This window comes from Anser brachyrhynchus (assembly GCF_964034855.1).
Source record: "Anser brachyrhynchus genome assembly, chromosome: 4".
In the NCBI taxonomy this organism is placed as follows: Eukaryota; Metazoa; Chordata; class Aves; order Anseriformes; family Anatidae; genus Anser; species Anser brachyrhynchus.
This window is the reverse complement of record NC_137698.1, coordinates 76,208,017-76,222,036: the sequence shown is the minus strand read 5'-3', so window position 1 is coordinate 76,222,036 and position 14,020 is coordinate 76,208,017. Positions and strand designations below refer to the sequence as shown.

Here is a 14,020-nt window from a genome sequence, read left to right as displayed (position 1 = left end):
AATCCTTGCTCGATCCACCAGGAATAATTTACCTCTTTCCACAGCGAGCGCATCCCTCGGCGCCGCAGGTACCAGCCGCCTGTCCTCGGTCTCGGTGCTGTCACGCTTGGACCAGGCTCAGAGCAACTGGCTCTACTTGTAAGACTGATGCAGGTTTTTGTCTCAGAACCGGAGGATTTACGCATCAAAAGCTCGTCTGCCTCTCCCCACCTGCAGCAGCTTACCTGCTACCAGCTCCTGCTTCCCGAAAACCGCGTCTACCGCCGACCATCACGGGTGGAACATCGCGGCACCGCGAACACACCGCTCCTCCAGGGGGTACTGCCTCCAGCCTGCCCCATCCCCCGTCTCCATCCTCATATAAAACCCCACGGTTATCTATTTGCCCTAAAAACGACTCGGTGTGAAAAGGGAACAGGTCCCCGAGCGAGCAGCGCGGACCTCGGCGGTTCCTCCCCGCGAGCAGCTCATGCGTGCGCGCCGTACAAGTGTGACAAAGCCGCCCGACCGCGGCCTGGAACTGCCAGAGCTCCACGTGCTGCTTGCCAAATTCCTGCAGCGTATGTCAGTTTTGTTTTCTTTTTAATCACGGCAGAAGCCACAGAAGATTTAGACAGCGATGTTAAAAGGAAAGGGCAGCGGTCAAGGGGGATGACGCCTCGTGAAAGAGGAAAGTGAGCCTGAGGACAGGGGGTTTCCAGCGTATCGCTGCTGGAAAGACCCGGTAGGTTGATATATTTAACTTTCAGCAGTGAACTTGGAGCATTTGGACTACAGAACATGTAAGTGACATCACGAGAAATGCACTCTAGACAGCGAGAGAGGCGAAGCTAGCCGTGTCGGTAGGCGTGGACCTGTCGAGCCGCATTGCTGACCCGCATTCAGCCGTCGGACGGATCGCTCAGCACCCCGCGGGCTTTACGTCATGCCGCAAGGTCCTGGGGCAGGAAACCTGTGGGTGCGACTCCGTAATTTCACGGCCTTCGGCTTGCATAAGGCGGACCTGGATGTTCTCGTCGATCCCTCCGCCTTCGGTGCCCTCTCCGCGCGGCGCTGTGACCGCGTTCGTCAGAAGGGTGCCCCGAATCTGTCACTAAACAGCCTATGAAATAAACGCACTCATCTCTTTACCAACAAACCCAAAGCAGGGCTGGTTGAATTTCCTTTCCGTGCATTATTTAGCAGGCACTTCTGCCACCTAGTTCACCCCCGGGGTTTCCAAATCCCCCTGCAAAGGCGCTGACGTTTGGCAGCCTCCTTTGCCCCGCGGAGGCCACAGCCACGCACGCTCGGGGTTTCCTGCCACAGACCTTTCATCTGCTCCGCTTCTTTGTTGGCTTTTTATCATCAGATAGCAGGGACCTGACCTGTTAACACCCCCCTGTGATGGTGAGATGGGGGAAAGGAAAGCCAGCATCAGCACCGAGGACGCCCTGGAAGAGCAGGAGCGGACAGAGGTGACTTAAATAAAAGGAAACACGCACCGCTCCATCCTAGAGGCACATCCCGGGCTCCCGCGATGACTAAGGAGTCCGAACGTCTTCCCTTCTGTGTTTTCACTTCCTCGACTTGTCATCTCCTCCCATTGTTCTCACCAGGACTAGATAAACTCTCTGCTGGCAAGGAGCGGGCGCTCAACCCCTGTTACCCAACGCCGTGCACGCAGAGGAACGCGGGTTTCGCTGAGGCTCGGTAAGAAAAAGATCTGGTTTGAGCTGGGAAAGCAAACATTTGAATCACCTCGTATGTTATTCGATGATTTGAAGGGTATTTTCTTTTCAAGGAGACGCAGATCAGCTCAGCCCTTCGCGGGACCAAAGGCAACCAGAGCAGAGATGTGTCTGAAGTCCCTGACGTGAAAAAAAAGATTCCTATAGATTCAGCTCCACCAGCATTAGGCGTAAACGTGACTGTAATTAGCCTCGCTTGATCTCAGCGCAGACACAACGTTGAGGAAACCCTCAAAACTCAGCAAGTAAACGCCACCGAGAAGCTGAGCACAGGATGCAGACGGCAGCTGCAAGCCTCCTGAAAGTTTGGGCTGTGGTTGCTACACCCTGCAACCCCCAGCCTGGTGCAGCTTCCCGTCCCGCTCAGGTGCCAGGTACAGCAGTTGCTGCCAGCAGTTTTTCAAGACCATATTGCAAAAAAAAAAATTAAAAAAAATCACCTGTTTCAAGATTTCTCTGCACTGATCGTTACGCTGAATTAGCACACGGGCTGCAGGCGGCGTAAAAATTAGGTCTTCCTAAAGACCTGCGAGGGGAAACCTGTCTGCAGAACGAGGGACCAGAAAAAAACCTACTGGTGAGGGAGGCGGCTGCCAGCAGTGAGACAGAGGGTGGAGGTGTTTGCTCCTACACAGCAGCTCCAGGTAGGGCCAGCAGGTCCCTGCACGCTTCCCAGCGGGGTTTCTGTAGACAGTTGTCTCATCCAAGTCCTCAGCCCGAGCGCTAGCGATGTGTGCTCAGGGCCGATGGTTTGTGAAATGGGTCCTCCAAACCTCGGGGTGGTTTTGGCACTAACAGGCCAAGAGGTCAGCTCGCAGCAGTGAGGTCAGGTTCGAGGAGGAAGGCTGAAGCTTCATGGAGAAGAGGCCTAGCCGAAGTGCCTGCAGGACTCAGGAGCACAAGCACCAGAGATCTGCGATTTCTGGTCTCAGGGTAACCTCTGTGGGTCTGAAATGTCCCCCAGGGCTCAACCCGCACGTTAGCAAAAGCCAAAATGTGAGAGCGGCCTTTAAAACTTTGACAAGGAGTACAGCCACCACCAGCTTTGATCAAAACTGTACCCTCTAAGATCAAAATCAATCTTCTAAGTGGGGTGAAAAGCCTTTCTCAGCTTGGCCACCATCCGAAACAGAAGCCACCAGGGCGAAGACCTCTGCAGAAGAACCAAGGTCTTCCCGGCCACCGGACGCATGGCGAAGGGACGTGGTGACAGGGTTGGGTCATCTCCTCCTTGCTTCTTCTGCAGTTTGCTCCCAGCTGCCGTGTGATCAGTGAGAGGACGAAGCGATGGCACAAAATGGTCTTCCTGAGGAGTTTACCTTTCAGAGTGGCTCCTGGAAATCTCCTCGGTCCCCTCCGAGGGCAGCCGGTGCCTCCGCGCAGCCTCCCTTGCAGCAGCAGCAGCGCTCCAACAACAAATTAAATTTCAAGTTAATAAGGGAACGCATACCAGCGGAGCGAGCCAACCACAATTACCGACTATTATCTGCCAAGAAAGATCTTTCAGTTATTGTGGGTAGCGCTGAAAACATCGTCTTGGTGATCAGCGCCGCTGGAGACGGCGAGAAGAAAACCACACGCGTTGAGTATCGCGCAACGCCCCAGGGCACGGCGCCTCGCTCCCCACCTCCCGAAGGACGCTGGCAACGCGGCTGGGAAAGGCTCAGGGAAGGACAGGGATGATCTGGAGGAGGTGAGCAGCTTCTGCTGGACTTTCTTGGAAGAAGAAATGTGGTTTTAGTACCCCCACCCTCAACAAAACGTCGCAGCAGGCGCTCCGCGCAGCACCGGTGTCGATATGACTGTCGCCAACCCCCTTTTGAGCAGCTCACCGCTCAACCTGAACTTCTAACCCGCTCAAAAACCCCACAAACGCACACAGCCCAGCTGTGTCTGCGGTAGCGAACCATTACTCATCACAGAACCATCTCGGTGGGAAAAGACCTTCGAGGTCTGCACGTCCAGCCTCTTGCTTTGGGCGTGCCGCGGCGCTCTTCCCAACCCAACGCCGCAGATGCGAGCGGTGGGACCACGTGTGCACCACCAGCCTCATCTCCCACACCTCTGCATGACACGCTGAATTGATCTCCTAAAGGAAGAAACTCTCCTTTTTCCCCTATCAAAGGCAGTTTTTGAGTAAACAGGTACATTCTAGACAAAGCCTTTTAGACGAACAGCCTAACGCGTTCATCCTTTCTACGGTCTACTTTCCTACTGTCTAGGAAAATGAAGGATTATCAGCTAATTATTTAATACCAGCAAGTTTAGTCAAATTTTAAGTGACGATGATGGATTTAGCATCCATTCAGAATTCTGAGCTAAAATACTAAGCCGACCTCTTTACGTGAAGCCTGGTTTTAAGCCACCCAAGCTTCAAGTGATCCTTTCATAGCTCTTCCTATTCCTACGAGACATCGTAATTTTAAATATTGGATAATTCGAGGCTGCAAGCTTGAAGGTTTCTTTGAAACGTCAATTTCTCGCTTTTTGAAGACAGACTGATGGCACTGTAGCTAATTTGCTTAATTAGTAATTTACAGGAAGATCTCTCTAAGAGAACGTAAAACCCTTCAAATGAAACGCTCTAAGTGCAAAATCAAGAGGCCATCCCTAATGGGTGTTTACGCCTATCTTCTACAGATTTCGGGCTGTAGTTCCTGCTGTTGATGGACTTACTCCTCCCAGCCACGGAGCTGAACCTCACAAAGGTCAAACACAACTGTCCCAGGTTCTCCCCATAACCGGGAGCGTGGCTTTTTCAAAATCGCGCCGAGACGGAAAATCCTGATGAGAAGGAAACAGGCCAGCAGAGAAAATGATCACGGGCATCAGGATGCTGTCACACGGCCCCGTCCGCCCCAGATGGAAGGAGTTTTCCCCCAAATTTCAGCTGCTGTGTGCTGTCCCCCAGGCGCACAAACCTTGCAAAACACCCATGGGTGCTCGTGGAGCGCAGGGAGAAGGCTCGCACAGATGTTCGTTTTGTAAGAAATGGTAATTCATGCAAATCCCTGCTCCGAGCAAATTCCGCAGTAGTGCATCTTATCGCAAGCCAAACAGAAAGTACAGATACATTTGAGATCCATAAGCCTGCATTAAAAGAATTTGCTCTTGTTACGGCTTGAATTTCCCCCTCTCCCCGCAATTCCTCTGCCGGTAAGCTATCCAGCACCGCCAAACCCCGAGCAAACCACTAATTCCAGTGGTGCTAAACGGAAGCGTAAACCCCAACCGCGACATAAAGTAACGCCTGTGTTAGAGGGCCAGAGATATATAGAGATGTAACACACCCTGCACTCACTCGGAAGACTTTCTTAAACATTTACAGCCCCAAAAATGTGAGAACAAAATCCTGCTCGTGGCGTTGGTCCCACCTGGGCTCCCAAGCGTCCCCCAAAATGTTGCTGGGTTTGGGGTGTTTGCCACCGTGGTGGGAACTCAGAGCCTGGAACCCTTCCAAGCTGCCCAACCCAAATGTTTTAAGAGCTCAGGTGTACATGGAGGGTCCTGAAGCGTTATGTACTGTCAGGAGGCTTGTGTAGAGCCAGCTAAAGGGGTGTCCCCATGGTAAAGACACACCAAAATGCAGAGGGAGCGAAGGAGCCGTGGGTGCCCACGTGAGCCCCAGGGCAGGAAACCCAGAGCAGGAGCCAAGGGAGATGCCGCGGGAACCCACCCGTAACCTCTGAAGCACCAGAAATCCCTTCCTCCAGCTCCTGAAGACCCTCTCGGGACTTTTTTACCCACTGGAAAGGTCGGCTCACATTTAGGTGCCAAAACAGTGCCCTCCAGCACCCCGACGCGCTCCGCAGCCAGCCTCAGCAAGGCCAGACCCCAGGTTCTCAAGCAGAGATTGCCAAAACTGCTTCTTTTTAGCTCCGTGCACACTTGGGTTTTCTTTCCCAGTGTTGTGCAACAGCTCAGTGCTTTTAACAGCAGGGATTTTCCTCCGTTTCATTCACCGAGAACTGAGTACTCCCTTACCGCACCTGGAGATGGACCAGCTTTCCACAGAAGTTCAAGCTGGCAAAAATAAACTAACAGAATATATTTTTAGGGTTTTTTTTGTTTTTTTTTGGGGGGGGGGAAACGGCAAGCTAGAACCTGAGTTCCAACTCAACCACGAGGCTTCTGCAGAACAAAAAAATCCCTGTGCTGAGCGCTCTCAAACAGGAGCCGTGCCCCTTCCAACCCTACGCCAACAGAGCCCGCATTATCCTTTGGGGGAGGAAGTAAGATTTTTTCCACTTAGCTACGTTCCCAGGTAATTCTTAAATAAGATTTCCCTTCCCCTGTGTTTAAAGGGACGCTCTGCTCCGAGACAAGGATGTAATGCCTTAACGCCCCTCCGTATTGCCGTGGCTGTGTACTGAACCCTAAAATAGCGACGAGCGGCCTGCCGCTGGCGAGCTGGGATTTATTTCAAGGAGAGGGCAAATTCCGAGAGGCCAAAATTCACAACGCTTCTTCCTACCTTAATTATCGTCAGTAAATCATCCACCTGCATGTCATTAGGAGCCCATAAAGGTTCTTCCAGCGGTGCCCCCTGCAAACAAACCAAAAAAAGAGCTTTTAAAACCAAGCAGTTACAATTCGGCGACGTCTTTGCACAACAGAATTTCCACTGCAAGGCAATTCCACGCTGTTTTACCTACACGCAAAACACTCGTTTTTGTTATTGAGACATGCTTGGAGGCAGAAGGAATAAAAAGTGATGATTTTGAAAACCAAAGCTAGAAAAAGGAGAGATATCGTGTTCGTGGCTCCGTACGAGTGTGCATTCACCCAGGGCAGCGGGGATAGGCGTCGAAGCAGTTCTGTATTTGTTCATTTTTCCCACCCAAGCACGGAGGCCAGCAAACCCCAAATCCATCCCCACGGCTTGTGATGGCCACACGCCACCGTGGTTCCCCAGATCCAAGCCCCTCAGGATGCAGACTTTGGCTGTAGGGTCAAGTGCAGCCTACAGTTCTCCCTCCCAACCCATTGCGGACCTACACCAGCTCTTCAAAGGCAGGTTTGGCCCAAACCGCAAAGTTTCCATAAGCAGCTCCGCTGTCAGTATTTTCACGGGCAATTTATCCATCCGTGCACAAAGCTGCCAGGTTCAGTCACAGCCTTGGGCGGCACCGATGAGCTCGTGAAAAATCTGAGGCCGTGGCATTTCCAGCTTTAGGAAGCGGTGCCAGGACAAAGGCTGCCCTTCCCCGGTTATTAATGCCATCCGGGAGCTGAAAGAGAATCGACGAAGCCGTTTTGCAAAAAAAAAGAAAAAACACAAAGTTTTTGCAAAGTTTGGAGCGCAACGCACGCGGCGGGCGCTCCCATCGCCTTCCAGGAGGAAGCTGACATGGTGCCGCAGGAAAAACCTACGCTGGGGGGTAATAATAATAAAAAATCAAATGCAAAGCCAGAACGAAAGCTGGAGTGAGGTGGCCGTAAAACCGGAGCAGCAGAAGGGGATTCCTGTTGGGCACCTGGCTCCTTCCGACGGGCTGGGAGCCCAGGGGGGTACCTGCACAAACACCTCCTCGTGGTACAAACACGAGAATACTGATGGCCAAAGGGCAAACGCATGACAGCCCACCTTGAGAATGGCACCGTTACCGTCTGTAGCGGTTATTTGTAGGTGTCAGCGTTAGCGTGTACGTTATTTATGGGTACGTTCGGATGGAGACAGTTCAGGCAGGGAAACCCGTTCTCTGTTAGGGCACATCAACAGCAAGGAAGATACTATGGCTTTAGGAAAGAGCTTCCGTTTTCTACGGCCAAAATTCAGTTTTCCAGTTCCCAGAGCATCAGGAAACCCAACACTGATGCAATCCAAGCATTTCTGGAGAACACAGCAACACAAAGCTGCTCGAGGAGGGGCTTCAGCTACGAGAGAGTCCCGGGGACTCAGCAGCCAAACATCTCCCAGCCAACGCCGCAAGCTTCGAGATCCCTCTGCACACCTTGCAAGCAATGAGGGCAGGTGAAGGAAAAGTTTACTGCGTGCTCTCCTATTTTAGATTCACTGGAGGAACGTTTTCTTGCTAAGAAGCCAGGCGAATTGGCCGCGTGTTTCTGGAAACGCGCAAGTAGGAGAGGAAGAGCTGGGGGTTTGCAAGCTCACTGCGGCTCCATCCATGCAAAATACAGGTTCAGGAACTAGGAGGGCAGCTATCAAAGAACCCCGTTTACAAAGCGCTTTGGGGTTTGCAGCACATGCTGGGGCTCGAGACGACTCCAACGGGTTTGTTACTGCAGGACATTAAGGCTACAAAACGCTGAAATGCTCCAGATCCGCTCCCCGCTCAGCTGGGGTTGACAAAGGTGGCTTACGGTTATCGGGCTGCTCCGTCTCTTATTAAAATAATTAAGGGAGCGGTAAGCCAGGTATTAGTTGGCTAGACAGAGCAAATCCCACCGCCCGCGTAATCCACCTGGAAGCCAAGTGTTTCCAGGGAAATCGAAGCTGCCTCTAATCCCTACAAATCTCGGTCCAGGGAGCTTTTATTCTCCTGCCTCCTGCCGCGAGTTATTCCTGCCGCGCGCCCCTTCGTGCTGCCAGAGCTTCGGGGGCAAACCGACAGGGAAATTAACGTTTTGGTAACAAAGCACAAATTTTGGATGCTTCAGACGCAGCGTGGCGTGGGCAGCTTTACACTTGGGTTGAAAGCAGACCCGCTTCCCTCCGCGCTTGGTTTAATCGCACGTATCAACGCGCATAAATCAGGACAATCTGAGCGTAAATCAGGTGTGGTTGCGCTGGTTTAGATGGGCCGAGCATGTCTGCAACCTGATGTTTCACCAAAAAGGGGCAGGAGACCTGCCGGGACCGCTGGCACTGCCCGAAGCTCTAATTCCCCTTCCTACACATCTCCCCCGAGCCCCCACCGGCTGATTTACGGAGACAGGGAGAGGCTGCCCGGAAAATAAACCACCAGGGCGCAACCACTGATACGCACAAGGAAAATAATAAAGGGTAGGAGACTCAAATCCCCTGTGCTTTAATTATCTGCCCTGCCCCAAAGAAGCAAGGCATCCCCAGCAGGACGGGAGCTGCCGAGGGTGGCTCTGCTCCTGCCCGGCCAGCACCGGGGCAGCTCCTCAGCTCTTTCCATTTCCCTACCAGAACCTCTCGCCAATTTAGCTGCCAAAGAGGATCGTTACAATGAAATATCCTACCTGGGGGACTCGGGCTCTCTCTCACTTCAGAGGGAACCCGAGCTCGGTCTGTTCTCCGGGATGCAGCCAGGAGTGTTTCCTCTGACAGTCGTGCTGGCACTCTGCCTGGCTAAAAAACGCGCTGCAGAAGAGCCCCGAGCACTGACCCACCGCTAAAAGTGCTTAAAAACATCAAATGCTGAATTTTCAGAGAGTAGCGGGGCCTAAATACCAAAGCAGCCCAGGAAGGGAAGCCTGAGTGAAAGGTTTTTAAAGGCTTTCAGCCTCAGCGTTCCTGCACTCCCGCACCCCTTCGCCGCTTTGATGGGATAAATATCAGAGGATGGTTTTGGAGCACCCAGAAGCTGCACATCCGCGATACAGAGGCAGAGACCCGAGACCCCGACACAAATCCCGTGGAAGCACCCGGAGGAGCGATGATCAGAGCCTCAAACGCTGCTTGCATCCAGGCACGGCGAGCAAACCCCAACTGACCTGCGGCAAAGGAAGCAGGAACAGAAACGAGTTATCGCAGGGATGCGAAAGCAAGGGCTGCCTCGGAGGGGGGAAATCCTAAAAGGACAGCGGGGTGGCAGGCTGGAACTGGGGGACTCCACGAGCAGAAGCGCACTGCCAAAGCAATTAGCGAGGCACTAACGAAGATAACCAAGAGGCAGCGCTGTGAGTGCTCAGCCAACAAACCGGCCGGGGCCCCTCTCCAGCTCCCCAGCTCGACGCACGCCCTTGAGCAGGAGCTGATGAGTTGGGGCCTTTTTTTAATTTTTTTTTCCATCTTTACCAGTAGTTCAGCAGCAAAAGCAAACTCATCTCTGCCTCTCCACGAAGTGCTACGGCTCCTGGCACGGTCCAGCAGCAGCACCCTGACTGCCGGAGCTTCCCAAGCGCCCCAGATGCAGAATCCCTTGGCTCAGCAGCAGTGTCGGGCACTCGGACAGCTCTTCTCCCCACCCCTGGGTGACAATTAGCTTGGGTCTGCCCCCAGCCCGTTAGCTTGGGGTGGCGGCTGAGCCAAAGATATACGCTAAAGGGTTTGCCCGGAGACTTGCCAAAATAAATCGGTTCAAAAAAGGCAAACACAAAACAGGCGCTGCCTGCACCATCAGCTGGAAGCTGCTAGGAACAGAACACAGTAAGATTTCAAAAGACAGGTCCAAAAAAACGATTCCTCAGTTCCCCTTAAAGCATAAAAGCAATGGGGTTTTGTTTCCGTCATGAACAATTTCTTTAATTGCTTCTAATGGAGCCCAACCTGGAGACCTGGGCCAGCCCCTGCCGGCGCTGAGCTCCCGGCACCCGCCGCCGCCCCGACCCACCACGGCAATTCCTGCAATTCAAGTCTGGCAAACAATTGCTGCCCTGAAACGGGACAGCATCCAATCGTTATCTCCTTTCTTGTAAAAATAAAAAAAAAAAACAACAGACAAACCCTTCTAATACCTGCATGTTTCCCGTGCAGGAGCTGCCACCGCGCAGGCACGACCGCGGCGAGCGCCGGGACTCCTCGCGGCTCTGCCCGGTGATGTTGCTCCTCTCGGCCGAGCACAAAGCATGGCAGAGCTAAATGATCGGGGGGGGGGGCGGGGGGAAGAAAGCGCCTGGCTGCCTCCCCGACGCCCGAACGAGCTAGCAGCTTGCAGAAGGTAAATCTTTAAATCTTTACCACGCTTCTCGGCACAGCAGCCGACGCGCAGCCGCCTTCACTTGGGTGCCAGCACTGCCGTACGTCCCCCCCCCGGTATTTCATCTCCACCCAGCTGTCCTCACCCGCCCTAGGACTTCCCTCCCCCAGCAACCCTTTATTAAACCTCTCCAAAAATCACTTTTTCGGGCGCTTTTCCTGTGCCCACGCTCGCTGTGGATGCATCCCGCCCTGAACTAACGCGGGGCAGACACCGAGCCCTGGCCAAACACGTTAACCCAGCATTACGGGGAACCCAAAATGATGTGGAAGGGGCACCCAACCTTCTGTGCGAGGGCTTTGTTTGTGCGGCTCAGCTCGCCGCCGCACACCTGATAAGAGGCTGTAGCACCGACACACCCCGAGATAAACCCCAAGGGCTCGAACCCTCCAAACTCCATTACGCGCCCCGAGCGAGGCGGGGGAAACAAACACCCAAAGAAAAGGCTCTGTGCGTAACGAGACCGTTTCCCTCGGCAAACATTTCTGCCTTCCTTTCCTTGCCAGATCTGCGTGTGCACGCCGAAATGGTGCCCTCGTGTTTGCTTAGCCCCGTGTCGTTGCCTCCTGGCGCCGCTCCTACGGACGAAGCCCAGCACCGATGCCCAACGCAGCAGCACACGGCAGTCCTCTCCTGCTGCTGGCCAAATTCGGACCTCGCTCTTTCTCACGAATGTTGGTAAACGCCAGAAGACCCCTCCAGGAGACCCAGCAAAGCTTTAGGAAAAGAGGCATCGTCTGTAAATTCGCCGGGAGGGGTGGGAAAACCAAAGGCACTGCAGGGGTGGCCACGGACCCCGAGGGCCGCATCTCAGGAACCCAGCGGGTGCTCGCTGGGAGATGGCAGAGCCGTAAACGAGAGGTGCTAACAGCCAGTTTGGGTATTAGCAGATATTCAGACAGGCTGTGACCCTACCCGAACGCATTTTGGGGCGGCACGGTACCCCTGAGCTCTGTGCCATGGACGTTAGGGCTGATGAGAGCATTGCCCGAAGGGCAACGCGCAGCGCGGCAGCTGAGCTCTCGTTTCCAGCTCAGCCAAACGTTTGCAACCTTTTAATTCCTCTTCCTCTTGAGACTTCCTGAACACATACAAATACTTAGGAAGGAAAGATAAAAATGCACATGACTCGGTCAGCCTCCCTGGGCACGGCTCCTGCCCGCGGCTCGGTGCTGGTTCCCTTTGCAGGAAGGTTTTGGAGCGCACGAACGCGCCAAACCGACGGCTACGCCTCTCGCCCCTCAATTCCCCAAATGTTTTGGAGGAAAATCCCACGGCCCCAGCTGGCTGTTTCCCTGCCAGCTCTCGAATTCAGGGATTTCTATTCCCGACGAAGCGAGAACGTGGGCTGCTCCTGCCACACACACGCCGGGCTGACAGGGCCAAGGCTGCAGCGTGCCACAGCGCCTCCCAAATCCCCGGCGCCGTGACGGAAACCTGCTCCGCAAAAAGTTTTTGGCTTTACGGGGTCCAGGGGCCAGCAAATTCGAGCATTTCTAAAGGTTCCCGTCCCAAAACGGCCCCATCCTTTTGTCAAAGCCCACCCCACAGACCGCCAAGCGGAGCCACAGCCGCTGGAGTGCGCGTTTTAGGCAGGTCCCCGCGGCGCAGCAGCTCGCCCGGCGGCGCTTTCAGCCCTTCCCGTGATTTCCTGCAGCCTCTCGCACGCAGGAGCGGGGCAGGGAAGCCGAGCAGCCCTCCAGGAAGCTGCCTCGAGAAAAGAAACCCCAGCCAGATTTCTAAAAATGGTTGTAAGCTTCGGACGGCGATAGGATGTGCTTCGTCCCTCCGCGCAGATGGGTTTCTGAGCCCCGGCTATAAATACGGCATTGTCGCGGCCGGGACATTGTGCTGTGCTCCTCCGGGTCACAAGTTCAGAGCTTGTGGCGGAGCTGCTCCGAAAGCGAGGGCTGCTTTAGGGCCGTCATAAACGCCCGAGTTCCCCAGCACCTTTTTTTTGCTGGGCGAAGGGTTTCACATCGCGTCTTTTATCCCCGTCCTCGGAGCTGATTTGGACCCCCCGTTAGCACCTCCGCGGCACATCCTGCTCCGATTTAACGACGGACGGATCCCTCAGCAGGCTGTGGCGGTGCAGGATAAGGGTTCGACAGAAAGGCAAGCTGAAACGGCGAAAAAAAAAAATTAAGCCACAGCAGCTGAGGCCAAAGGAAGAAGGGTTTTCGCTCCTGGCACTCGCACTCTACAATTTCGGGGCGTTAAGGGAAAGATTTCCACCTCCGGGCTTGACCGTCAGGCTCCGATTTTAGAGCCAGTGTCAAAACAAACTGCGGTTTTTGAGTACATCCACCCGCTTTTTATAGGACAAGGAACCATCACCAATTGGTTTTGCTTGCATTTATTTATAACTGGCTTGAATCACCCCCCGTGTGATAGGGGTTGCCCTCTGAGTAACTCCACGAGCACAAGGCACCAACCCTTTCCCCAGTCCCAACATTAGCTCTGCTGCGGCTTTTAGGGTGGGGGAAATTGGAGAGGTTGGGGACGCACCCGCCTAACAGCGCAGACACCCAGGGGATCTCAGAGGACCTGAGGATCTGGGGAATTAGGGCACGGAGCGAGAATTATGGCAGGGAACCTTCACCTGTGGGTCTGAAGGCATCAGCCCCCTCGATCCCAAAACGTTACAAAGGGGTTATGGGGCAACTTTCTGGGGATGCAGCTTGGGGGCTTCCAGCGTAGACATGTTGTGGTCCAAACCACCCAAATCCCCCGCCCCGAGACAGACAGAGACCCCAAACCATGCTCCCTGTGCAAGCCACAAGAGTTCTGCCGGAGAATTTTGTCGGCGGGGTGCTGGGGATGGCAGGACGAAACCCGCGGGACTCACGGTGCCGGCAGCAAGGTCCCCGCAATGCTGCACAAGGATGCTGCGCTGTTCCCACCCTGGGAACTCTGTAACCCCTGGATGCACGCTGTCAAGCCTGGGGATGGAAACCAGAGCCAAAAGCCAGGGACAGGACCTCTGCACAGACGGAAAACCTACGGCCGAGCTGTGGGCCCAGACGTTGCGTGCAGCTGTGGGGCTTCACTCGAATCCGCCGCGATAATCCCCCTCGGACTGAAGATGCAAGAATACAAGAGGGCTCTGTGTTGTTTTGGGGTTTCTGCTTTGTTTTGGGCTTTCTGCTTTGTTTTGGGGTTTCTGCTTTGTTTTGGGGTTTCTGCTTTGTTTCACCAGACCCTGCAGCCAGCAGCCTGGCTCTCTGGCCGTTCTCTCGGTACTGCCGTACTTGCTTAAAGACACAAAACGCTGCTTTAAAGGGCTGGGTTTGGCTTTTATTGCAAGCCACGCATCTTCAGTTCGAACCTGCTCATGTCCTTCCCCCGAGAGAAGGCAAACCTCCAGCCAGGACTGCTTAAAGCACTGCCTGTCCCCCTGGGTACCCCATTCCTGCCTTAGCGGCTACGTTCAGTACGATC

At 54.2% G+C, this 14,020-nt stretch overlaps 1 protein-coding gene across 4 annotated transcripts in view; it reads right to left on the bottom strand.

Moving 5' to 3' along the window:
* PTPRA (protein tyrosine phosphatase receptor type A) overlaps positions 1-14,020 on the bottom strand; it is a 101,160-nt gene that overhangs the window by 45,683 nt on the left and 41,457 nt on the right. For all 4 annotated transcript variants that reach the window (XM_080590104.1, XM_080590103.1, XM_080590106.1 and 1 more), the window contains one exon: positions 6,205-6,276. In XM_080590104.1, the coding sequence (XP_080446230.1) occupies positions 6,205-6,237 (33 nt within the window). In that variant the 5' untranslated portion in view covers positions 6,238-6,276. The remainder of the gene's footprint in view (positions 1-6,204; positions 6,277-14,020) is intronic.